Source organism: Caretta caretta, chromosome 1, assembly GCF_965140235.1.
Source record: "Caretta caretta isolate rCarCar2 chromosome 1, rCarCar1.hap1, whole genome shotgun sequence".
NCBI classification, from domain to species: domain Eukaryota; kingdom Metazoa; phylum Chordata; order Testudines; family Cheloniidae; genus Caretta; species Caretta caretta.
In genome coordinates, this window is record NC_134206.1 from 160,946,618 (window position 1) to 160,974,212 (window position 27,595).

General features: G+C 41.7%; 1 protein-coding gene across 3 annotated transcripts in view; it reads left to right on the top strand.

The window, feature by feature from the left end:
• DSCAM (DS cell adhesion molecule) overlaps positions 1–27,595 on the top strand; it is a 645,287-nt gene that overhangs the window by 544,335 nt on the left and 73,357 nt on the right. For all 3 annotated transcript variants that reach the window (XM_048866321.2, XM_048866302.2, XM_075132665.1), the window contains 3 exons: positions 14,278–14,431; positions 23,369–23,486; positions 24,267–24,430. In XM_048866321.2, coding sequence (XP_048722278.1) covers positions 14,278–14,431; positions 23,369–23,486; positions 24,267–24,430 — 436 coding nt within the window. The remainder of the gene's footprint in view (positions 1–14,277; positions 14,432–23,368; positions 23,487–24,266; positions 24,431–27,595) is intronic.

The following is a 27,595-nucleotide window of genomic DNA, read 5'->3' on the forward strand; positions in this document are numbered from 1 at the left end:
GGAGGACTTGGGGCACCTTAGAGACAAACAAATTTATTAGAGCATAAGCTTTCATGGGCTACAGTCCACTTCATCGGATGCATAGAATGGAACATATAGTAAGAAGATATATACACACAGAGAAGGTGGAAGTTGCCGTACAAACTGTAAGAGGTAACACCTCACACCTTCTTGTCAACTGTCTAAATGGGCCATCTTGATTAGCACTACAAAAGTTTTTTTTTTCTCCTGCTGCTAATAGCTCATCTTAATTAGCCTCTTACAGTTTGTATGGCAACTTCCACCTTCTCTGTGTGTGTGTATATATATATCTATATATATATATATATATCTATATATATATATATATATATATTCTTACTATATGTTCCATTCTATGCATCCGATGAAGTGGGCTGTAGCCCACGAAAGCTTATGCTCTAATAAATTTGTTAGTCTCCAAGGTGCCACAAGTCCTCCTGGTTTTTTTTTGCGGATACAGCCTAACAGGGCTGCTACTCTGAAACCTGTTACTAAGTAACTGTGTCTATGGTTTAGAAAAAACACCAGGTGGTGCTGCTGCTTCTTTTTGTTTACTTCTCACACATTTCCTCCTTCAGCTTCTTTGCTGGAAACATTGTTGTACTTGGGTTTATATTACAGGGAGCATACAGTTATATATTAAGCACCATACAGTACATCCAGTAACTGGAATTTGTTTTGAAGGTTCTCTCTGATTGTATTCTTTCTTCGGCAAATCCATTTTTTGTGGCTCATAAATTGTGTCGACCGCCATGTTTTGCTAACACCTCATTATTAGGCTCAAAATGCTTCTCTCTTGGTTTATGCTATGGAGATATTCTGTGGAGTAAATGTGAGTGTTCTGCAAAATAAGGGACTGCTAGGACTGACTAGAGCCACTGCTGGTGTTAGACTCTGTTGAATTGTGCTGCTGCAATTTTGTGATGTAATGTCAAGGTTCCTAGAGCCTATGGATATGAACCTTTTTGCTGTTTGCATACATTATAAATAAAAAAAAATCCTAAGGGCAGGCTGGGTAAACTCCTCCATAAAACTCTGCTGATTCATATAATTATGACTTTCCCAGCAGCACCTCCTATTCCGTGCAGAGCACTCTATCTTGAGTAGAGATGGCCAATCACACTAAATTGTCAGCACCTGTAAACCACAATTTAGGCATCCTCCCTGGGTAAGACAAGACCACAAGACTCATTTTAGGACCTCAGCCTGATATTTTTTTGTTAAGACAAAATGTCTTGGGTTTTTTGCTTGGTTTTGTTTGTCATAAAAACATCCTCAGATAAGGATTTACCATCGTCTATTGAAACCTAAACTGAGAGAGAGACATTGTAAGTAGAACAGTGCTTTCATATTGCATGTGGCGGATATAGTACCCTGGAGCTGGCAGAGCTCAGTTTTAAAATACACCATTATTACATTTTTTCATTTGGGAAAAAAAAATAACGCTCACGGACTTATTATGGGGACTTCTTGGACATTACACACTTGAAAATAGTTTCCTAAACAAGAGGCAGATATTTCCCTCATTTACCCCCTGCAACCATAATATAATGTTGCACTCATCCCTAAATGCTCCTCCCTCCCAGTCCCATACGTTAACTTGTAGGCATTCATAAAGTAGATGAAAATAGAAGTCGGCGCTCATCAATTTTGGTGGTTGTATGCCATCCTGGGTTTTGATATCATGTAACGAAGAGACCCTGTATCACCTTCTGTGGGGAGACTTGGTCTGAGGACAAAGGAATAAATGTATTTGGCAGGAGTCCTTGTCCTCAATCAGGCCCATAGCCAGCCACACAAAGATTGTGTGTGCGTGTGCATATGTGAGTGCATGTGTGCACTCAGAGAGGGTGCAACTATGTAGAGGCATAACCCTTGTGCTCCTAACCACCTCTGTTTTGGCTGGGCTGGGGAAACTTGTGTGAGAAGCTCCCTTTTCTCCTGGAGGATGATCTGAAGGCACCATGCTCTGCCTATTTTCCTCTCTTCCCCACTTGGCAGGGAGGGGAATCAGCAGGGGAAGAGATCTTACAGGAGAAGAAAGACGAAAAATAGGTGACCTCCAGCTTCACCAATTCTTCTATTCCTGGTACAGCTCCACCTAGTGGCAAGAAGACCTGGAGTCCCATAAACCCCCCAGCCAGGTACATTATCTGCTGCTGCCACTGCAGAGTCTTCTTCATTTGTCCTTCTTCTATCAGTCAGTCAAGAGGTGGTGGGAGAAGGTAGAGCTTTAGGGCAGTCCAACTCCACCAAACCCAGGAGAAAGAGTGAAAGGGAGACTCTTCTTTCTGCTTTCAGTAAAGGGAGAGTGTAGCGGGGTGGTCACCTGCTCCAGCCTTAAAGGGCTTAAAACAGCCCAGGAGAGGGCTGTGGCTGGGAGCAAGCAGTTCCCAGGCTGATTGGGGGAAGCAGGCTCAGCTGTGGCCAGGCCCCAATCAGGGCTCAGCTGGCCCTTATAAGAGGGCAGTGGGCCAGGAGTAGAGAGCCTTCTCTAGCTGTGGAGGGAGATAGGCCTGGCTGCTAGGGAGCTTGAGAAGGTACCTGCAGTGGAGCAGGGCTGCAAGAAGGCCAAGGGAGCTGGGGAGCTCCAGCCTGGAAACTCCCCAGGTTGCAGGCCTAGTGGAAGGCCAGAAAGGGTACTGGGGTTGCAGGGGGCAGCCCAAAGGTAGGCAGAGGCAGCAGGTCCAAACCCCCCTTGCCTGTTATGATTGGCTTAGACACTGCAGTCTGCCCCAGTGTGCGGGGGCTCAGTGGTGACTGGCAGGAGCCAAGACTGAGGCAAGGTGGGGATAGTGGGTGGGGGTTCCCCGGGGAGGGGAGACCCAGAGACTATAGGAGTACTGCCAGGGGGCAGAACCCTGGGTAAAAGGGGCACTGGGGTCTGGGAGGGACATGGGGGCCCAGTGACAACGGGACACCAGCCTGCAGAGGGCGCTCTGGAGGCTGGAAAGCTAATTTCCTGGACGACCAGCAGGAGGCGCTACAAGGGTGAGGCGCCACACTGTGACAGAGAGGATCAGTGCTCTGCACTTATCCCCCTTACTTGAACAGCTGTCTGTAGGGTTGCAGAGAATCCACCACATTAACAGAGTGACACAGAGTTTGCAAAAAGATACCAGGAAAAAGAGAATAGGTCAGAGATGAAGGTGACCAACTTTGACTACATCTCTTTAAGTACTCTATTTTTATAATGGGTGGCATGTATAAAAGGCTTGGGGAGGCAAAGCCTCCCCAAAATAATTTGCCTGAATTATCAGGGAAAAAAGGCTGGCCGTGCAGGAGGCAAATGGCAGATGCGGCTCACCTCCCTTTGGAGGATCATTATTTGCATTGTTTTTCACTTTTCAGAGACCCTTGCTGCAGGGGGTTGCCTCTCTTCCTCTTCCTGCCTTTGCCAAGAAGGTGGCGCAGCTCCTCCCCAGCCTGCTGCCTGTCCCTAGATGTGACACACCCCTCCCCCCTCTGCTCATGGGCTCGGGCTGCCTTCTTGCTCCAGAAGGAGGCTTTGTGGCCACCCATCCCAGCTGCTGCCAATGGATTTGAAATCAGGAGTAAATCTCTACCAGTGCCTGATGAAGCAGAAATGTTCCTTGTACCTAATCACCCTGTTCTCCTACCCCCCCAAACCCAGGTCATTTTCAGCCAAGACCATTTTTGGGGTGCTGCTGCTCAGTCCCAGGATTCCCAGGAGTCAGGGGACTACTCACGATTGCGTTGCTGCCCAGGAGTTCTGACCACTCCCCAGAATCGTTAGACCTGCACACAGACTAGGAGGCAGTGCTGAGAAGAGTTGAGTGACTGCCTAAAAGGCATCACACTTCTCCTATGCTCCTTGTGCCCCATAATGGACCCCAATGCATGGTTCCCATTTCTCCATAGCCCTGCTATGCAGGCTGCCCACTGCATGACTCCCCCCAGTACATAAGACCTTTCCTCCGCTAATGTGGGACTCTCCTCTCTAACACCCCAATGAGCCCTTTTCTAGATCTGGAACACCCTTTTCCCTGGCTCTGGTCTCAGCTCTTGAAAATGGCCTCTAAAACGTGTTGTCACCATCTTGTGTGATCCCATCTGGGAAACTTCTGCAAACTTTGTCCGACTGCCAGCCCCCACTGCTCTCTCCCGGTGGCTGAACTTTCCTTCTTTGATCACTGAAAGGCAAATCTGGGACACACCTTCTCTTGCTTCTGGGATCCTGCCTGTTCTTGGTGAAAAGGGAGCCCCAAAAGCAGGATGGACGTTCCCCATTTCGTTTAACCAACTCCTATGAGCAGGGGAGGGAAGAGCGCGAGAGGCTTTTACAAATCTCCCCAGGAGGAGCAAGACTTTTAAAGGTAATCCAAACTGGATTGAACTGAATTTCCTGTGTGTCAAGGGGGGAGCTGAGACCAGAACCAGGGCACAAGGAGCATTTGTTGACATGTGATGTTGACAATTTGTGTGTTAATGGTTATAAAGCTTTAACTTTTTGAATCTCAATACGTACTATCATTAAATAATTATTGTCTGACCTCCCCATAATTTCCTGCAACTGTGAAAATTGAAATGGACAAAAACTGGAGAAAAAAAAAGCTTCAAAATAAACATTGATATCTGTCAAAATTATAAAAAAATTAAAAATCAAATTCTGCCACGCCTAAATAGAGTTAATGTTCTTTCCAGTAAAAAACAATGCTTGTGAGTCTATTGGGTATTTAAAAGCCACAATAAACCACTCTGAATTAACAAAAAATGAACAATTACTGCTGGCCATATTGTGCACACTTCTACACCATGCATCCATCAAATGACCCTGTGGGTTTCTGAAGTGCAGATTTGCCAGCACTTCTCACAGCCAGATTCAATTTGCAAGGGCAGACTCTGAGAAGTTCTGCTGACTTTAGGCGAAGGGATGCTGAAATTTTCAGCTTGAAACACTTTGATTCCAAAGGGCAGCATCTGCCTGGAATATTTCAAACAGAAGAATTTCATTCACCAGTGAAAACAGAAAAGCAGCTATCGCTGAATTCCCAATTTCTGTCCAAAATTCCAGGAGAGGACCCCTGCACCGCACAACATTGTGAACTACACTCTCTTTTCTTTTCATTCTGGAAGAATATTTTTCCATTGTGCAAAACAGAGAAAAATACAAACATTCAGATACTGATCCATTCATTTTAAAGCTGACTACTAACCTTAATTCCTTGCAGAAACAGATTTCCATTTCTATAAGAGATCAATGAACCAATTTAGATTAAATACAAACTGGGAAGCAGAAAGAGCCTGGAAAACAGTATCACAATAGCAAGTGACAGCAGCCTCCCAGCTTGGGGGAAATAGCAATGTCAGGATGGGGAAATAGCAATGTCAGGATAGGAAAAGGGAGGCCGAAGACATGTGGGATGAGGCATAAGGAGCAGGATTTCATTGGTGGAAAAACAGAGGGGAAGAGTAGCAGGATTTCAGATGTGATGCTAAAGCAGAGCCAAAGACTAAGGACTTGTGACCTTATGTAAAATGTGGACTACATATGTAGTACAACACTGTCTATCAGAAATATACTGTATAAAAACCTAGATTGCATAGCCGGTTACAAAGGTTCTCAGTTCGTAACATGAGGTAGTACATTTATCAAGCCACATATTTACTGTTAGAAAGGAAAACCATTAAAGCAGGTTATTCTGCTGCTTTCATGAAGTGGGTCATTTAACTGAAACTAAATTGGCTATTCTGTCTATGGGTGGTTAGAGATGGGGAAGAAGGAGCGATTTAAATAAAAGAGCACTCTGAAAGGATACTAAATGGAAGACAGTTAGCTCTTGTCTTCTATTCCACCCATATTAAGATGTGGAGTAAGATGACTTCACAGCCACACTCCAATTTCCTGATAAGGGAAGTCTAAAAACAGAATTAGTTTGGCCTATTGTACCTAGTGAGGATTGAAATGCAAGGTGTGCAACCTCTGCTGATGACCTTGAATTTTGAAGGATTTCAGCGGTGCCTTTTCTTCTGTCTAATTAAGGAAGTATCTTTGTTGCCATTGTACAGTCCATTTTTCTCAGAAGGTTACATCTCAGCTGTAAAATTGTTGATTTTTTTTCTTTACATACTGCATAAATATTTCCATGGTAGACAAAGAAATAATATGAACTTTTCGTAATTAGGGAAGGTTTAATTACATGACAAATCATAATGGTTGAACAGTAGACTAGAGTGACTTCTAAATTACTTTTCAAGTTCATTTGGTCTATTTTTGTAAAAGTGTATGTGTAATAGAAAAACACACTGCTGGGGATTTTTTTTGTTAGGAAAGTATGGTTATGTAAATTCTTATCACTTTCCTTTGAAAAGCTATCTTTGTTGTGCACAGCTATTACTGGGTTCCCTAGAGACTGTGTGATTTGATATACCTAACGCAATGCCATACGAAATCATAATACTTCAGCAGATTATGGAAGAATAGTGATCCTTAAGTGCGTTGCCTTTGACTAATTGCTTCACACTCTTCATCTTACTGAAACTAGTTTTCATAGTGTTTCCTGAAACTCTGAAAATTGCCTAGTTCAACAGATATGGAAAAAATGGCTTTTATAAATACCCCCCCAAAGTTCCAAATAGAAGTGCAGTGGGCCTAGCACAGATTCGGCTAGGTCTGTCAATACTTCTGTAAAAGTAAGAGGGGGAGATAGAGGGACCTAAAGAAGTTGTGGGAAAAGAGGAAGTAAAATTATGTGGCCAGGGAACCAAACCAATTGGGCCTTAAAATATTGTTTGATTTGGGGAATTGACAAAGTTAAGGATTGTTTGACTTTTGTTTTGCCTGAACCAAATTTGTCCACCACTATTGTAGACCCTACGTCTTGAACTTACTTCAGTTAGGTAGTCAGTATTTGATTTGTACACAAATCCACCAATAGGAAAGATGTATTACATTGTTTGACATTACATTGTTTGTCCAGTATCAGACAACATATGGATATCTGCTGGTCGTATAATCCTTGCATGCCATGACTTTTGCATGCACCACTGTACATGCTCTGTCTCCTGGCTCCTGTGATTGTACAATCAGTAGAAGAGACAGATCCCTACACACCATTCACTGGAGATCCATAGAATAAAATGGGAGGAAAATATTACAATTAGCCTTCCTCATCTTCCTCTTATTGAAGTGAATTTTTTCTCTGGCATTACTCACTTTGAGAGATTATTTTGTTGCGCAGAACGTATGCATGCAGAAAATGCAGGAAGATTGGTTATTATAATGATTATAGTTTATTCTGTTATTTATATAAATATTATAAGGATACATGGCACTGTATGGCAGATGACCTGTGATGAACAAATACATCGCTGTTCTAGCTCTCTAGCTGCAGATTTAGTAACACAACTGGTGCTACACAGAGGCTGCCTGCATCCTAACCCTGATGAAGATGTCTTTGCATCCGTCTCTATCCCTCCCCAGTTTTGAAGACACAAGCAAAAACTGCACAATATAATACAAAACCAGTTATAAACAAAGTGGGGGAATGGTCATCATAATTCTACAGGCTTTGTAGATTAAGAGTATGATCAGTTTTTTAAAAGAGGAAAGAGAGAAATTTGGTGAATATTAAAAAGGCAGAGCCGGGGTAGGCTAAGGCGGTAAAAGGTGCACTCAAGAGGGAGGCCTGGCTGGAGTCAAGTTTGCTGGAGGGGTGCTGAGCTTTTTGTCTCTAATCCACACTTGGGTTCATGCATTACAGGAAGTATCTGTCAATTTCATTACATGGCACTTCATACAGCGTGAGAGTATTTGTTTATTTAATACTTATTTTTATAAACCACACATAGACTTATTTTATATTTTAGCTATTTTAAAAATACTTACCTATTCATACACCGTAGTCTTATTTTATAACCATTTTACAGCTTTATTACCAGCACAAATAATTGTAGATTCATTGTTTTAATCTGTCAGCTTTAAATTTTTGTTTAACATTTTTTGCCATAGTGCATATCTCTAAAATAGATTGTAAATAACAGATTAACTGATATGCACAAATGACACTGATATGCTATATAATATCATTTTAAACAGCTCTTCTTTTAAAGCCCTGCTAAAAATAAAACTCATCCTGCTTTTTCATAAAATGGTGGACTTGTCTCATTACGTAGCTTCAGATTTGGCAGCTGGTGGATATTTATAGAAAATACTGAGTATCTGACAATTTCAACACATATGGATTCGTCACACTCTCCAACATATATCCGTGATAGAATTCACAACCTTTAGCTCCAAAAGCACAGGGCGAAATCCTGACCCTTTTAAAGTCAATGCAAAACTCACGTTATCTTCATTTGGGTTAGGATTTCACATACAGGTTTTTTTAAGTCTGTAAATTAAAAAGTTATTCTTCTTTGAAGTGTGGCTCATTACAAATGGCATTGCTGGGGTTCTGTGATTATTTTCTCTCTAAGTCTCCAAGCTCAAACATCTTCAGTTTACAAGTAAAACCATGTTTATTTCTAACTGCCAGCCTTAAAAATTCTACCAGTGACGTGTAGCAATGAGAGACAGGACTTGGCTGTAGAAAACAGCTAGGTGATTCTTTATTGAGGCTGTTGGACACATAGATGCTCTGTAACTCCCTGGCTCTCTGGTTTGCCAACGGACACATCTTGTGCTGCCCCACTCAGTGTCTGCCTAAATCCCAGCCCGTTTGGAGTAATCATGAAATGGATTACTGAGGAATAGATTACACTACAGGATGGGAGATTCAAACTGGGTTTTCTCTTACTCATCACCACTAGTAATAGAGTTTCTTCTGGCTAATTCATTTCTTCAGCACCACCTGTGCAATCCCTTTGTCTTCAGTAGGTTTGCAAAGGGTGCACCGAAGGACTAAGCTGGGATGTAGTAAACAAGTCTGTTGATGGTGATGTACAAGAAGGCATAGAATACAGTTTATTATTAGCTGTATTGACTCTGCAGTGTTAAGGGGAGTACAAAGGAGTAACAATTTATTTTAGTCACTAATTTAAGGAGCTGTGATTCTGAATACCCGCACGGAACAGGTCTATTGAATAAGAAGGTAACATTTATATAGTCACATTTCAGAATAGAATCACACTTTCTAGTAATGCTGTCATTTCTTTTACATTTTAATTTGATGCTTTTTATGCTCATGCTGGGGGTGTTAGCTGCACTGACTTTGCTGTTTCTTCACAAGCCAGAGCATAAATCTAAGTGAGTCCCAGTTTGCATTCTTCTCTCAGCAGTCTTCAAATGGCTCTTTCAGTTCATCCTAGTCCTAACCTGGATCTCTGTGATCCCATAGAAAAATGTGCAAGGAGAGGAACACTAGTGATACTTCGGAATCTTAGCAGGGCCAGGACAGAGAGATATTTCCAATGAAGCAATTATCCTCAGCGCAGAACTGTCCGAGATACAGTGCAGACAAGGGAAGCAGTTTGCTTTTGTGTCCCACTGGCTGTGTATCCACAGGAAATCCTGGCCTTAATCCTAACCCTTTGGATGCCTGGACTGCTGCATAGAGGCACTCTTCTTCTGCAGTTTCCATAGGTTTGCCCCAGCCATGGCAAAACAGGTGGCCCAGCTGCTGTTCTGCATCTAGCTGACAACATCTAGTTACCTGCACCTTGCAGTCCCTCTGATGAAGTCACAGAGTTTGGAAGGGATAGTTAAGGCTGTCTTTAACAGCATTAACTAATCTATTTTAGTAATATTTTTGAGGCTATGTGGGAAGGAAAGTATGCTGCCTAGAATGGCTGTTCCTCTGATTCTCTTTCTGTTGCTTGGATTCCACCAGGTAGATGGTCTACATGGATAATTAGAAGAGAGAATGCACAGAAGGGAGAATGTGTCACATAGCTTCCATTTCATGCTGCACAGTCCCAGCTCGTTTTCCATGGTTATGCTCCCTGCTGTGCTTCACAGACAGTGAATTGAAACAGAAAACAAAAAACCTAACAGAGGGGAGCTGAAGAAGCCACTGCACCAGCTCAGTCAGTTACTCTGGGAGGAATTCTGTGCTACTGTGCACGTGCAGAATTCATGTGTCTCGCTTTTCTCCCCCAAAATATATTCTGCTGGAGAGGTGCTGCAGTTACACTTTTTGCCCACCAGGGGCTGCTGTGGCTCACCGGCAGTAGCAGCTGGCTGTTTTCCTCACAGCACCCTGCCCACAGGGCCAGGTTAGACGGCCTGGAGATATGGTGGGGGACAGATAGAGTGGGGTACATGGGGCTGCTGGGGATCACGTAGACTGGTGTTCAGAAGAGCTAGTGGGGGAAGACAGACTGGGGCAGAGGCTGAATGGGAGTGGGGGTGCAAGGCCACATGGGGATGGGGGCAGGCAAAGCAGGGACATTATGGGGATGGGCAGGGTGGCTGAGCAGGGATGCAGGAACACATGGAGATGGGTGAAGGGCCACATGGGGACAGGTGCAGGGGTGGCTGAGTGGGGGTGCAGGAACACATGGAGACAGGGACAGATGTTCTTGACTGAATGGGAGGGACTAGGGGTCAGCCAGGGTCTGCATGAGGGAGGCTCCCCAACTCCCTAAGAATCCCTCTCTCCACCCCGCTATTCCATACTTCTCCCACCCAACACTCCAGATTCATTCCCAGGCTTCTTCCCAGCAATTACTTCCCTCTCCTTCAGCTCCTCTGTTACCCTGTCTCCACCAAGCTTTTGCACTGCTTGTGAGGGGTGTGGGAAATGCATTTCCGTATTGTAGTTTAAGTGAATTATTACTCAGAATTCTGTATTAATGTGCCTAGTAAAGAATTTATTTGTCAAAAAATAACAAATTCCTGAATCTTTTTTGTTGTCTGTATTGTTACACACATACTTGCTGACAGGTATTATTAAATAAATTACCAACATTTATTCTAGTGTTATTTTGACAAATAAAATTTGCAGAATTTTAAAATATTGTGCACAGAAGTTTTATATTTTTTTTGGTGCAGAATTCCCCAGGAGTAGTCAGTAGAAAGAAATCCTTGAGCAAGTTTAGCATTCCTTTCAGTATAGGGCATTCATAATGGGACATGCAAAGCCTAATATATGACAAGGAGACATTTCCTTTAAAATATTTTATTACAACTTTTTTTCAGTTATTTAATCTTCTTGCTCATAAAACTCCCTTTCCCCCCTCATGCAATGTAAGTCTCTGACATATTAGTCGAAATGAAATGAAAGAAAAAAAGGTGGAAGTAAAATCAGTTCCTTGTCACTAAAATGTCCCAAAGTGTTTGGAAGTTAATGTTAGATGCTGAAATGTGATAATTCTGTTAACCAATTAAAAACTAAAATGGTTTGCTAAATAATCTTGCTAAAAAGGTACCAGTTGAGTATGGATATATTTGCTAGTTATGCCAGATTCAATTCATGAATTGATTCAGTGAAAGAGTGAATAATTAATTGAAGTAGATACAGTTACTAATGCTGTCCAGTCTCTGTGGCAGTCGGAAAGGAGCCAAACATGAGGGAACTTAAAAGGAACTGGAGACTCCAGTGTTGTGATTCTTCCACCAATGGAATGGCAGTAAATGTCCCAGTGGCCACAGAGGTAGAACTCCGCTCCCTCGGAGCCTTGCCCACCTGCTAGGGATCACTGAAATGCTCTTTTTGCAACCACAGGGATATTTTACTGTGGTTCTAAAGGTCTGGAGAACATAGCACCAGTGACTCCAGTTCCCCTGTGCAATTTCCCTACCTACTATATTCCTTTCCTAACCGCATCTGACTGTCTAGAAGCTCACCTTATCCCAGTAACCCTACTCAGCCAAAGCAGCTAAAATTGCCTTCCACCTGCAAACTGTATCCCAAGATCTTAGCATGTCTGTCCTGGACCCTGCCATTTGCAGAACTAGTCAGCCAGGCTGCCCAGGAAGGTGACCTACAGATGTACTCAGCAGACAACTATTTACACCTGCCTGAAACCAAGAAGTGCTGTAATTATGAGAAATAAGAGAATTTCCATGTAAATTTCAATGAAGTGATTTTTAAAGCTTTGATTGGGGTTTCAGTAACACCAGTCTTCAACATTCTGGAAAGTGTTGGAGAGGAGAGCAACAGTATAAAGGTAAATTATTTTCAGCAAGATCAATGTACAGATATCTAACTTATTTGTTTCTCTTACACAAAGATACCTTGTGAAGAGGTGCCAGGTGGAATTAGTGATACAAAGTCACAGTTCTGAACACAAAAGCAGTTCCATGATGAGAACCTTTACAGATGCCCAATTACTTCAAAATAATTGTGTTGATTTATAAATATGGCATATCCAGTATTCTGTATGTTTTCTTAAATTCAGATATTAGCTGAAATGGAATATTGACAGTTCATGTTAAACAAAATACCAGCGTATATTCCACTCTGGTAGACAACTTACCAATGGACCATTCTAGAGAGATTAATGAACTGAGCCCAAGAGCCAGAGAGCATCTGGCCTTTCTGACTGCCCTTTCAAATTCACCCCAGATAATTTTAGCTCAAGAATATTAAAATTCAATCTGCTGTACTATTGAGCAATGTCTTACTGTTTGTATATGACCTCACACAGGATTCAGCCTGTCAAACCACAGGCATTTGTCCAATATTCTTATGTAAATATTGAGACAAATTATTTTCAAATCCCTGTGTGATGTCCAGGACAATAAATGAAAGTTGATCCATGGCTTCACTCCATGTCAGCAGTGGAAGCCATGACAAACATATGATCAGTTGGGCAAAGTGACACCGCATCATGACAGGAGGAGTCAGAGTGGCTAAGAAAAGCCCATCAGGCTTTGGGCTTTGATAACAATGAGTGTGAGCAAGCGAATCCCAAACCCGAGGCGGTCTCCGCAGAGGGGGAGTAGGTTGGACAGGGAAATCAGGTGAGCGAGTCCACCAATGGGAGCAAACAGGTTTGGGCTGGAGTTGCATAGGAGATACTTTATGTCAGATGAAGCAGACCAGTTCAAAGGAGCTCATACAAAGGACTGGCCCCATCACAGCAAGGAATCATTCCTACAGTAGAATGGAGTAAAGGGTTATTCAGTGACACTTTAAGAAGTTTTTATGAACTTTGGCCATGGCTGCACTGGGAAAATATGTTATGTTAGAACAAATTAAGTTAAGCAACATAAAAAGCATAATTTAGGACCTGCTTTGACTGGGCCAGGTTAAGTTTAAAACGTCAGCATTGAGGGGGCCTTCAGGTTAATAGTGACCAGACAACACATTTTTAAACAAAGCATTCCTTGTCCACCCTGAAGGCAAAATGGAGTTTAACATGATGTTAGTTAACAAATGTTCTGACATAATCCATTTTTTCCAGTGTAGAAGATACCATTTCAATGGTAGAGGAGTATGCATTGCTCCACCAGTTTGCTGAGACTTCCTGTCAGTTCAGATTACAGAGGTATTGATTGACACCTGAGAAACAGCCCGTTTATTCTGAATTTCCTTTTGAAGGACAATTTATGTGAACACTTTCAGGTCAAAGTCTCCTTTGAAATACCAATTACTTGGAATTGGCCTTTACTACCCTGAGATATTTGTATATCAAAGGGCATTCATGCACCCAACCTGTCCGTTTTAATGAACCTTGAATTATATGAATATTTATTTGTAATAAAAAAAAATCTCAACACAATTGTAATTTGTGTCATTAATACTCTAGTCTCCTGGCATTAGAGAGGGAATCTTTGAATCAACAAAGAAAACAAAATTCATTTTGTGACTAAACAAAATTTACCTGGAGTGGAGGTAGTTTATAAAGTTTAGATCATCCAATCAGAGTAAGAAACTGGGTTAAGTCCTTCAATCAAAGTATAAGAACCATGCCTTAAGATATGGATGACCCGTCACGAAGCATATCTAGTGACTTCCAATTTTCTAATCAGACAAATGAGTGAATATTCACTCAGGATAATTTGACTACAACCCACTGTGCAATGTGTTCATAAGAACTATTCATGGAGCACTGTTGTCAAATATGTTAATTAAAATTATTCATCAACCCAATTAAAAGAAACAAAGTCATAAAAATCATGATCTATGCACAGACAATTTGCAAACAGAAAATAGGGCTAAATTCACTGAATCAACTGATTTCAAAATGTAGTTCTATCCTATTAAGTACCATGTGCAGTCTATTTGGAGCAATTACCATCATTCACTCCAGACACCCAGAGGCAAAAGACCTGAGCTACTCCACTCAGCAATCTTTCTCTAGATACTGTTTATTTTAGTTTGGAAACATTTGTCTCTCCCATCACAGGTAATCAGCGAGTTCGAAGCCTCTCCTGACTCATTTTCCTACAGAATCCCCAACTTGAGTCGGCATCGACAATACAGTGTCTGGGTGGTGGCTGTCACTGCCGCAGGAAGAGGCAACAGCAGTGAAATTATCACCGTGGAGCCACTGGCTAAAGGTATGGAGACTACCCTTTGTAAAATAGTCTGTCGGTTTGTCTTTTAAGAACACCAGTTACTAACATACTTTAATTGTAATTGATCTTGTGATAGCTTGGACTTGTGGTCTGTTTATTTTTAAGTTTCAGTTCTAAGTTTACCGTAGGGTCTGTCTGCATGGCAATCAGAGATATACCTGTCTTAGCTTTAATTGAGCTAGAAGAGCTGAAAACAATAGTGTATCAGGATGGCAGAACTGCGGGGGGTGGAGGGGGCTAGTGCCCTCACAGTGGACATATTGGGCGGGGGGGGGAGTTGTCAGTGCACCCCCACCAGGTCTCGGGCCTCAAGCTATCACATCTCTCTTGGGGTGGAATCACACGTCTCCCAGTCTCAGACCAGGTGCCGGGCTGTAGTCCCCCGTGATTACCTGTGATTACTTCAGCAGGCCTGACTTATCTTCAGTGCCTGCAGTTCTGTTCCCTCCAGGAACAGTGACATGGGTCAGAGTGTTCATAGGTGAACGTGTGAGAAGTGCCTCTGGGGGAGAAAGGAGAAGAGCAGAGCTGTTTTATGCCAGCTCAGGACTGGTGAAATTACAAGATAATGGGGGAGGTTTAGATTGGATATTAGGAAAAACTTTTTCACTAAGAGGGTGGTGAAACACTGGAATGCGTTACCTAGGGAGGTGGTAGAATCTCCTTCCTTAGAGGTTTTTAAGGTCAGGCTTGACAAAGCCCTGGCTGGGATGATTTAACTGGGAATTGGTCCTGCTTCGAGCAGGGGGTTGGACTAGATGACCTTCTGGGGTCCCTTCCAACCCTTATATTCTATGATTCTATGATTCTATACAGAAGCAAAAATCACACTAATACAATATCATGTCCTCTAATATAAGGATAGTAGGCAGTTTGCAGGCATGCAGCGTGTTTTGACAACACAGTAAAATAATGTGAGACTTGCAAGTAAGCTGTTGATAGCTTGGGCAAAACAAACTCTCTCAGGTCACTTGTGAGGATCAAAGTATTTTATACTCATATATGCCTGCTATAATTTCAAAGCTAGTCATTGTTTTCTAAGGAATTTGAGAATTTTGTTTGTTTCTAGGTTAGGTATTTTGTATTTTTTTTTAGAATAATCTCAGAAGATTATTAGAAGTTAAGTTATGTGGAAATGTTTGTGTAAGGATTTCCAAGTTGCTTTACTATCTACTATACAAGCAAATAACGTTCAAAGAGTTTCTAGTGTATGGAAAGTAGTGGGCCTTACCTTAGACCTTAGTTCCTCCTGTGCCACTGACACATTGGGCAGTCCAGTTCCTCCATTGATTATGATGCTAGTTATGGTGGTACTTCCCAGGCGATACCAACACATTCAGTATCCCCTGTCACTGTCTTCTTCCAGTTCTTCTTTGGCCTTCCTCACTTTTTCTTTCCTCCTTCTGGAGCTCAATTCAGTGCTTGCTTAGCACGTCTCCCATCTTCCGTATGGTGTACATGTCCCAGCCATCTGATCCTTCTTTCTTTGATGATATTTGTTACCATGTCCTGCTCTGTGAGCTCCCTTCTCTCGCATTTGTTGTTTTGTCTTTCTGTGAAACGTGTAGTACCTTCCTCAGCCATCTGTGATGTTGATGGGCAACCACCTGTTTTCATTAGCCACTGTCATTGATCAAGTCTCTGCTACAACAGGGTGACCAGTACAATCACATGGTATAAACTGGTCTTTCGTTTGGTGTGAAGACTTCTGTGTGACCACCTGCTGTGGTGTGCTTTGTGGTAGAGGCCTGCAAATCAGCAGATATCCGCTTCAGATCTGTGGATCATTTTTGCAGATTGCGGATCAGATGCGGATACAAATTTTGTATCCGTGCAGGGCTCCACTTTGTGGTACAGAGGAAGTGGAGCCCTTTTACAATTTAAAAATGATAAACTGTAAGAAAAGTAGCATCATCTTCTTCTTTTATACGGTGAACGTGGTCCCTGGGAGTTGCATTCTGTCCGTCTGTGTGTGGTTTGCGCTTCTGTGAAGTTATATGTTACTTCTGCGCACCCCCATGCTGTAGAGCACACAAAGTGTTGAAAACCGTTTCCTGTCATAACCACAACTGAAATGTCCGCAGCGACCTTACATCTGATTTGTAACCTAGGGAGTAAGTAACTTCTGAAGTTACCTTCAGAGAGTAAGTGAACTACACAAGAAGGTTGGTAGGAACCTGGTGAGGCCTTTTACTGGACTTCTGCTGTGTGAACACATTTTTTTTTCTCCAAGTCTGGGATCTTGCAGTAGTCCAAAATAGTAGTAAAAAATAACAGAAATTTTCAGTCAGTATAAGAGAGCTTAAGGAGCCTAAGAAACAGTTTGAAACTATCAAAATGAAATAGTCTCTTGACACTTCTGAAATGAATATCTGTTCCATGCGAAATTTTGCAGTTTCATTTTTTGGTCTTTTTTGGAATGATTATTTTTGGAGGAAAATTTGGAATTTCCAGTGGAACAGGACTTTTCGTTTCCTGCCATCTCTGCTCACAAGTGGATTGCAGCTTTTACTGATACTTCAAGGTATTTTTGGGTCTGTTTTGTAGATAAATTATAGTGACTGCATTAACTGCTATTTTCTTAGACAGGATGACTAAGTTAAAAAAACCCTCCAATAGTGAAATCTTGGGTCCACTGAAGTCAAGTGAGAGTGTGGCATTGACTTCAGTGGGAGCAGGATTTCACTCCAGGTGGTCAGTCTGTGGATAGACTTTTGGGTTTTGTTTGTTTTAGTTAGCTTGTTTTTTAACTATCCAGTTACCTTTTCCTACTGTGTGGTCTTGTCATGCTTGTGTTAGTCTTTCCCAAAACATATGCCCCTGAAAATGGCACTGCAGAAAACAACACTGTAACATCACAAGTGACAACTGACTTTCTTCATGCTGTGGTGGTGGTATCATTTACTCAAGACAGTGCTTCTGAAACCACCATCCCATCAAGGCTAATGAAGTACCCGCACGTGTAGAATAAGTAGGTATTTGTTGAGTGCTGTTTAGCATCAGCAAGTAATGGGCATTTTCAGTCTGGCTCTTTTTCTATCAGTAATATACTGTAGTCCTACTACCTAGGCTTCATTTCAGCTGTTCCTCTCAATCATTATAACTGATTTTTGGTGTGTGTTTTAATTAATTTTTTTTCCAGAGCAAATGTCCTAATAAGCTGAGGCTTCTACCGCACATTAAAAGAATCTCGGCATCACAGTCCAAAATGATTACATAATATATGGCTTCATTTTCTCTTCATGAATCCCAGCAGTCCCACTGCAGCCCACAGAAGTAATTTCCTTTCACTCTTCAAGACCTGTTCTGTTATGTATGATTTTACTTTAAATATTATTTGCAGAGGATAAGAACCCACTGAGATGAAACATCTCAATTACATTTGATGCTGACTCTCGTTTTCATGTTTGTCTAATTGGCACAAAATGGATCATTAACTGTCAGTTCTGATCAACATGCACGACTGAAGAATATCAGTATTAAAAATGCACTATGAAATGTAGTTGAATCCAAATTCAGCATGGTGCTTTTAGAAGCAGATTTAAGGACTAAAAATGAATAATAATTACATTAAGGGTCATACCTGGGAAATTCATTATGTTAAAGCTAAAACATGACCCCACAGGGCCTATGTGTTATGGAACAAAAATACTACAGTAACATTTTGCTGAAATCCTTGGGTACAGTATGTGTTAAAGATGGAGCTGCCATCTTAACTCTGAATTTATTAGCTTTTGTGGATTCAGGTTAGACTCCTATCCCCTCAGGACCCTTTGATTTATTTGCCTAACTCCCTACTAATTGCAGTGAGACTATTCCTCTTAAAGTTAGCAAATTTCATATTGAAAAACAAAACAGCTTTGTGTTATGCAGCACAAAAGGAATCTATTAAAAATGACAAATCTATTTCTCAAGTTCCCACAGCTCAAAAAACCAGTCTGAGCTTTTCCAATTCATAAGAAAATTCATCTTCTCCAGATACAATGTTTTAGTCTGGGCTTGCTCATAGCATGGTGAAGAGAACACACTGTTGACTTGTGTTGAACATCCTGCTGCTGCAGACACAGACATTTAAAATTCATGACTTAAGCAAGCATGTGCTAAAGTGGAACAAAATGAAGTTTCCTCTATGAGCCAACTTATAAAATATTTCCTTGCTCCTGACAACCACACTTTTCTTATTTTTAAAATTCGTTGTCCCACATAGATTCATCCCATACAACGTAAAGGCCTCATTTTCAAAGCAGACAGCTCATTTTGAGTACACAAATAACAGTTTTATAGGCACAAACTGGTGCAAGAACAAATTTAGAAAGCGCCTTTAAAAATTGTGTCTTGTATTGCTAAAATTGTCTGTGGGCCATGCATTTGAGGACACATCTTACACAGCCAAATGAATGTTTTCAGATGGGATACCTTGCTCACTTTAGCATGTGTGTGATCACATTTCCCATGACCAGCGATCTGTTCTTTTCTGGTGATTTCTAGTTGCCAAAATGGCCCTTGGGTACTATTGCAACTATTGAAGGAACTTAGATCAGACAAAGGGCTGTTCTAAGCTGCACCAGGGACTGGCTCCAGGATCAGGGACACAGAGGTCACATAAAGCCACATTTTCCCCCAGATGAGTTGGGTTCAACACTAGTGCAGCTGAAGATCTGCCCCTACATGTCACGAAAGAGCAGTTCCAGTAAATAGCATCTTTACCCTCAAATATCCATTCTACTCTCTATCTGAAGTGAATTCTTGACAGAGAGTTCACAACTATGGATAATTTTAATGTAATGCTCATATAGAGGAGATGAACCATCCATAGCCTGACCTAATTGTCAAAATCTGTCTGTCTATTTTAGACATTTTTATACCATGCATCACTATAGTATTTAATCATTGGCACTCTTTTTTCCCATTGAGCCAGTCTCAGCCAGAAAATATAGACCTAACTGAAAATCACACATCAGGTTATGAACCCTGGCAGTTCCACCAACAATCCCACTGTGGTACAGTAGGTATCTAGCCTAAACTGCTAACTCTCACAAGGCTGTGGATAGTGATGATACCCACTGGACTTCAAGATGACAATAAGAAAAGGAGTACTTGTGGCACCTTAGAGACTAACCAATTTATTTGAGCATGAGCTTTCGTGAGCTACAGCTCACTTCATCAGATGTTTACCGTGGAAACTGCAGCAGACTTTATATACACACAGAGAATATGAAACAATACCTCCTCCCACCCCACTGTCCTGCTGGTAATAGCTTATCTAAAATGATCAACAGGTGGGCCATTTCCAGCACAAATCCAGGTTTTCTCACCCTCCACCCCCCCACACAAATTCACTCTCCTGCTGGTGCTAGCCCATCCAAAGTGACAACTCTTTACATAATCAAGTCGGGCTATTTCCTGCATAGATCAAGGTTTTCTCACATCCCCCTCACCCCCATACACACACAAACTCACTCTCCTGCTGGTAATAGCTCATCTAAACTGACCACTCTCCAAGTTTAAATCCAAGTTAAACCAGAACATCTGGGGGGGGGGGGGTAGGAAAAAACAAGAGGAAACAGGCTACCTTGCATAATGACTTAGCCACTCCCAGTCTCTATTTAAGCCTAAATTAATAGTATCCAATTTGCAAATGAATTCCAATTCAGCAGTTTCTCGCTGGAGTCTGGATTTGAAGTTTTTTTGTTTTAAGATAGCGACCTTCATGTCTGTGATTGCGTGACCAGAGAGATTGAAGTGTTCTCCGACTGGTTTATGAATGTTATAATTCTTGACATCTGATTTGTGTCCATTTATTCTTTTACGTAGAGACTGTCCAGTTTGACCAATGGCAGAGGGGCATTGCTGGCACATGATGGCATATATCACATTGGTGGATGTGCAGGTGAACGAGCCTCTGATAGTGTGGCTGATGTTATTAGGCCCTGTGATGGTGTCCCCTGAATAGATATGTGGGCACAATTGGCAACGGGCTTTGTTGCAAGGATAAGTTCCTGGGTTAGTGGTTCTGTTGTGTGGTATGTGGTTGTTGGTGAGTATTTGCTTCAGGTTGCGGGGCTGTCTGTAGGCAAGGACTGGCCTGTCTCCCAAGACTTGTGAGAGTGTTGGGTCATCCTTTAGGATAGGTTGTAGATCCTTAATAATGCGTTGGAGGGGTTTTAGTTGGGGGCTGAAGGTGACCGCTAGTGGCGTTCTGTTATTTTCTTTGTTAGGCCTGTCCTGTAGTAGGTAACTTCTGGGAACTCTTCTGGCTCTATCAATCTGTTTCTTTACTTCTGCAGGTGGGTATTGTAGTTGTAAGAAAGCTTGACAGAGATCTTGTAGGTGTTTGTCTCTGTCTGAGGGGTTGGAGCAAATGCGGTTGTATCGCAGAGCTTGGCTGTAGACGATGGATCGTGTGGTGTGGTCAGGGTGAAAGCTGGAGGCATGCAGGTAGGAATAGCGGTCAGTAGGTTTCCGGTATAGGGTGGTGTTTATGTGGCCATTGTTTATTAGCACTGTAGTGTCCAGGAAGTGGATCTCTTATTTGGGGTAATAGTTTTCTTTTTTACATTAACATAATGGGCAACACTGCTTCAAAGAGCCTATTGTATTCCATGAACTGCTAGAAAATGAGAAAGAAGAACCTTTCTACCCCAGCCGCTCATACAGAAGTAGAGCAGGTATTGGGAAACCTCTGATCACAGGATTACCTTAGCCCTGGTCTACACTAGGACTTTAGGTCGAATTTAGCAGCGTTCAATCGATGTAAACCTGCACCCGTCCACACGATGAAGCCCTTTATTTCGACTTAAAGGGCTCTTAAAATTGATTTCCTTACTCCACCTCTGACAAGTGAATTAGCGCTTAAATCGGCCTTGCCGGGTCGAATTTGGGGTACTGTGGACACAATTCGACGGTATTGGCCTCCGGGAACTATCCCAGAGTGCTCCATTGTGACTGCTCTGGACAGCACTCTCAACTCAGATGCACGATTGTTTGCCGTTGCTCTGACACAGGGAGGGGCGACTGACGACACGGCTTACAGGGTTGGCTTACAGGGAGTTAAAATCAACAAAAGGGCTGGCTTTACATCAAGGAGTATTTCAGGCAGGATTTCACGGAGGGTTCCAATAAGAAATGGTGCACCTAAGTTATTGTTCTTATTGGAACAAGGAGGTTAGTCTGGCCTCTGATTGATACATGGCTAGATTTACCTTGCTGCATCTTCTCTGTGAGTGACTGCAGTGTGACCTAGAGCAATGAGCCCCCTAGACGGGGGTTGGGGGGGGGGGTTGCAAATGAGTACAAAACAAATCTGGTCTATTTCTTGTTTTGATACACTCCATCTATCTTTTACATCTTTGGCTGGCAGCAGACGGTGCAGAAGGACTGCGTGCCATCCACATCTCATGGCTGCTCGGCAGAAGATGGTACAATAGGACTGCTAGCCATCCTCATCTCTTGCCTGTGCGGCAGAAGATGATGCAATAGGACTGCTAGCAATCTGTATCACCTGCCTGCTCACCATAAGATGGTTCAATAGGACTGACTGCAGGACTAAAGAGAATGACCTGATCAAGTCACTCCAAATTTAGTCCCTGTGCCCATGTCTGCCCAGGCACTCCTGATCAACCTCACACAGGCGACCAGGAGCACCTCGGACATGACGATGACGGCTACCAGTCCTATTGCACCGTCTGCTACCACAAGGCAATGGGTTGCTGCTGCTGTGTAGCAATGCAGTACCGCGTCTGCCAGCACCCAGGAGACATACGGTGACGGTTAGCTGAGCGGGCTCCATGCTTGCCGTGGTATGGCGTCTGCACAGGTAACTCAGGAAAAAAGGCGCGAAACGATTGTCTGCCCTTGCTTTCACGGAGGGAGGGAGGGAACGGGGGCCTGACGATATGTACCTGGAACCACCCGCGACAATGTTTTAGCCCCATCAGGCATTGGGATCTCAACCCAGAATTCCAATGGGCAGCGGAGACTGCGGGAACTGTGGGATAGCTACCCACAGTGCAACACTCCAGAAGTCGACTCTAGCCTCGGTACTGTGGAAGCACTCCGCCGAGTTAATGCACTTAATGCACTTAGAGCATTTTCTGTGGGGACACACACACTCGAATATATAAAACAGATTTCTAAAAAACCAACTTCTATAAATTCGACCTAATTTTGTAGTGTAGACATATCCTTAGAAAGAATATGCAGTGGGGCATAGGACCATACAGGCAAAGCCTAAGGTGGTTTGACACTTGTAAAAAATGAGTCTTGTTTATAGCAAGAGCAGGAAATAAAACAATGTTGACTTTTGAAGGAATGTATCTGGGCCATTGAAGACATAGATTAGTCAAAAAAGAGATTATCAAGACAACTATTGATAAATTCAGAATGTTTTCAACTTTCACTTCACTGAGGTGAATAAGATTTTGTGTTTGCTAGTCAAAATGAAACTAGGAGATATCATAGGATACTGACATACTGTTCTTCAGTAACTAGAGTCTTTAAGAATCTGACATGTTGTAGATATGACTACTAGAAAATGTGGACTAGAAGATCATTCGAAGAGGGGAATCCCTTTGAGATGACATTTCATCTTAACTTCTACCAATAAATATACAAAAGATTAAGTTTTCATAAAGTACTAGGAAAGTAAAGAGGGCTCAGTGATTAAAAGCTTTTGGGATTTATTCTACTTCAAGGCTCTTCCATCCCCAGTCTTCTTTCCTCCAGATATTAAAAATGCATTATTTGTGTTCAAATAAATAGCTGATAATGTGGGTCAAAAATAATTAATTTCATTGAAACAGAGCTTGGAGCAAGTTGGCTTTTCCTTTAAATATTTAATTTTGCATATGTGTGTTTTTACTCCGAAGAACGCATGAAAAAGTGCTCCTCTGTTTCAGTCTTCCTCTTCTTATTGTTCAGCTCCAGCCAGAATTCTGACATTCAGTGGCACAGTAACAACCCCATGGATGAAGGATATCATCCTTCCTTGCAAAGCCGTTGGTGACCCATCTCCTACAGTCAAATGGATGAAGGATAGGTAACCAGCAACTATATGTGTAGCTTGAATAAGACACTTTAGCTTAAAATCATGGGCAAGATTGTGCATGATACTGCATGAGTGTGTCAGGAGGAATTTACTCTTGCTTCACTGTGTGGAGACTGATTACAGCTGCAGAAGGGAAGTTCAGAATGTCCGACGGACTAAAACTTGTTGACTTTAAAGGTTAGAAAGTACTGAAAATGTGGGGGAAGATAAATATTAAATACTTTAAATATAGTTTTAATTGCTGTTTAGATATCAGGCTCAGGGAATATAACTGTAGTGTCAGTGGTCATTGTGTTGCTAATGTGAATCAAAATCCATGGTAAATGCCAACAACAGTAATTTTCTAAAAAGAAAACATTCATGAGTATAGAACACGAGACCCATTTTCCTCTTTTCTAAACATACTGGTCACGTTGGAGAGCCATGCTTGTAACTGCATGGGCAATAATTTGATCCAAATATTGGATCAGCAGTGAGAGAGAGAAATCCATGTCCCATACTAGTGATTATGATGCATTGTACAACTTTGAGTTACATTATGCCCCGAGTTGGTTGTACTTTTTGAAGTGGCAGATAATTAAGGAGGGAGCCCTCTGCTTTATTATTCAAATCATAGCTAGGATTCCCACCTGTCCAAATACTGACCACTGGCATTTTCCAGCAGCATGCTTCCAGTGCTGCTTTAACTAAAGAGGGTCCTGTTTTTTCTTTTGTTTATTTTAATCCGATTGTAACTTCTTTAATGTATGCATTTTGTTTCCTGTGAGGTAGTAACGGGACACCCAGTCTAGTGATGATTGATGGGCGAAGAAGCATCTTTAGCAATGGCAGCTTTGTTATCCGTACTGTGAAAGCAGAGGATTCTGGATATTACAGCTGTGTGGCCAGTAACAACTGGGGATCAGATGAAATTGTTTTGAATTTGCAAGTACAAGGTAAGCCAATTGGACCTTTTACATAATTGTTTTTACAGTCTTATCATGGCTGTTAGTTAATGTGTGAGAGTGTATGTAATATATATTTCAGTGTGTGTGTCTGCTTGCATGTCTGTGTACAAATAATATTTTTGCGAAGTTGAATATTCAAAAAACAAGACATGAGAAATCATAAGAAAGGTTCTCCTAGTAACAGTGACTTGGCTGCTTCGCAGTTTATCATCCTATGTATTTTATGGTATACATCTTTCAAGCTAAAAATTAATATGATAAAGTCATTGACTTCCTTGGGACTTATGTACTTAAAATTAAGCATGTGGATAAGCATTTGCAGAATCAGGTCCAAAGTGTTCACTTTCAATTGGTTTTGAGTTTCTACACAAGGAAAATAGCATCCTATGCTTTTACTGTTGTTATGTGTATATATAAGTATGTCATTTTAAGGTTACAAAATTTAGCAATAGCTGAAGGCATTTTGTTTAAACTTCCCAAATCAAATTTTGCTGGACTGAGACCTACCATGGAAAACTTCAGTATGAAAGGAGAAATGTACAGAAAGCTATGGTGACTATAGGAGGGGGTATTAATATTTTCCCCTATTATAATCTTACTTAGCAGGTATTACCAGGTACCTGCTAGAATATTTTTTAAATGTATACAGTCACCCAACATGGTATTGCTAGGTGCACAAACAATGTGAAAATACATATAACACTGATGTCAACAAAAGCACACAATGTTCATGTGCGCACACACACACACACACACAAAGATCCCTCAGCTCACAAGACTCTCCTCCTCTTTCCCCCTCAGTGCAAAGCTTGAGCAAATAATCCTTGCAATGTGCCTTAATTGTCAAAAACATATCAGACACGGGAAATATATTACTGAATTGAGCACATGGAACACTCTTTGGAAAACACTCCATTCCCAGTCCCCAGATAGACGATCCTAAAAATTGTCAGTTCAAGCAGCCCAGCAATTTAGAACACAAAGAGAGAGGTGGTCTCTGTGGCAGTGTAGGTATCCCTATCTATTAAGCCTTGAAACAAATATCAGTGAGTGGATTAACTCACCTAAAATCCAACAAAGGAGTAGGGATGCTTTTTTGTAATGTCTGAAACATGATCACAATAGGGAAATGGGACAGAAATAATATTAAGGTGGAGCCTTGTTTCTTGTACTCTAGTACATGCTTTCATAATTGTTTAATCTCGAAGTTATTAAACTGCAGTAACTAAAAGCAAATCACTATTAATTCCTTGGAATAAAGGGAGATTGGCATTTAATTTGTGGGATTTTAGGTGGAGAACTGTGATAAAAAATTTTATGTTCAATCTTTTAGTGTGTAGTATGTTCAGTAACTCTCAGTGGAATGTACCAAAGCAAAGGGAATAAGGGAGCAATGGTAAAGTACATCTGATGTAACTAATCTTCCCTGGCATATAGAGTTTATTTTTTCTCCAGTACTCATCCTGTACTTAGCGAGTTAAGTAACTAAGATCAGCCCCCCTATAAACGAGGTGAAATTGGTGATCTTGCTTCACATCAGCATTGATCAGATTGCTGTCCTGTGACTTAAATGGGAATTTCAGCAGGTGATTACTCCAGCTGCTTTGTTCTGGGGAGCACAAAGAGTCCATAAATCCAGCTGTATTTAGAGCTGCTTTGTGTCAATAGAACAGCACTTAGTAGCTGAAGCATGCTTGTGAATCTGACCTAGAGGATGAAATTCTGGCTTCATTGAAGTCAATCGGAGTTTTGCCATTGATTTTAGTGGAGTCTGGATTTCACCCATAGTGTTCAATTTCACAACCTTCAGCCTCTAGTTTCTTTCTCACTTCCCAGAAGTCTCCTACTACAGGACAGGCCTAACAAAAAAAATAACAGAACGCCACTAGACGTCACCTTCAGCCCCCAACTAAAACCCCTCCAACGCATTATTAAGGATCTACAACCTGTCCTGAAGGATGACCCAACACTCTCACAAATCCTGGGAGACAGGCCAGTCCTTGCCTTCAGACAGCCCCCCAACCTGAAGCAAATACTCACCAACAACCACATACCACACAACAGAATCACTAACCCAGGAACCTATCCTTGCAACAAAGCCCGTTGCCAACTGTGCCCACATATCTATTCAGGGGACACCATCACAGGGCCTAATAACATCAGCCACACTATCAGAGGCTCGTTCACCTGCACATCCACCAATGTGATAAATGCCATCATGTGCCAGCAATGCCCCTCTGCCATGTACATTGGTCAAACTGGACAGTCTCTACGTAAAAGAATAAATGGACACAAATCAGATGTCATAAGAATTGTAACATTCATAAACCAGTTGGAGAACACTTCAATCTCTCTGGTCACGCGATTACAGACATGAAAGTTGTGATATTACAACAAAAAAACTTCAAATCCAGACTCCAGCGAGAAACTGTTGAATTGGAATTCATTTGCAAATTTGATACAATTAACTTCGGCTTGAATAGAGACTGGGAGTGGCTAAGTCATTATAGAAGGTAACCTATTTCCCCTTGTTTTTTCCTACCTCCCCCCCCCCCGTCCTCAGACGTTCTTGTTAAACCCTGGATTTGTGCTGGAAATGGCCCACCTTGATTATCATACACATTGTAAGGAGAGTGGTCACTTTAGATAAGCTATTAGCAGCGGGAGGGGAGGTATTTTTTCATGCTTTGTGTGTATATAAAAAGATCTTCTACACTTTCCATGGTATGCATCCGATGAAGTGAGCTGTAGCTTACGAAAGCTTATGCTCAAATAAATTGGTTAGTCTCTAAGGTGCCACAAGTACTCCTTTTCTTTTTGCGAATACAGACTAACACGGCTGTTACTCTGAAACCTTTCTCACTTTGACTATCTATGGTGAAAGAAGAGATGGAACCTATATTAAGATTCTGCTCCCTCCAAGTATTTTTGGGCGGGGTGTCTCTGACAGAGCTGAGTGGGAAACAGTTTTCCAATCCTCGGAATATTTTCAAGAGTGTGAAAATATTTCCTTATTCTGAATCAAGACAAAATTTTCACAAACCAAAAAAAAAAAAAAAAAAATCAGTTCAGGTTAAGTGAAACATTTCATTTTGATCATTTCAAAATGTTTGATTTTGACATTTTTTTTTCTTTGTACTGCTTTTTCACTCA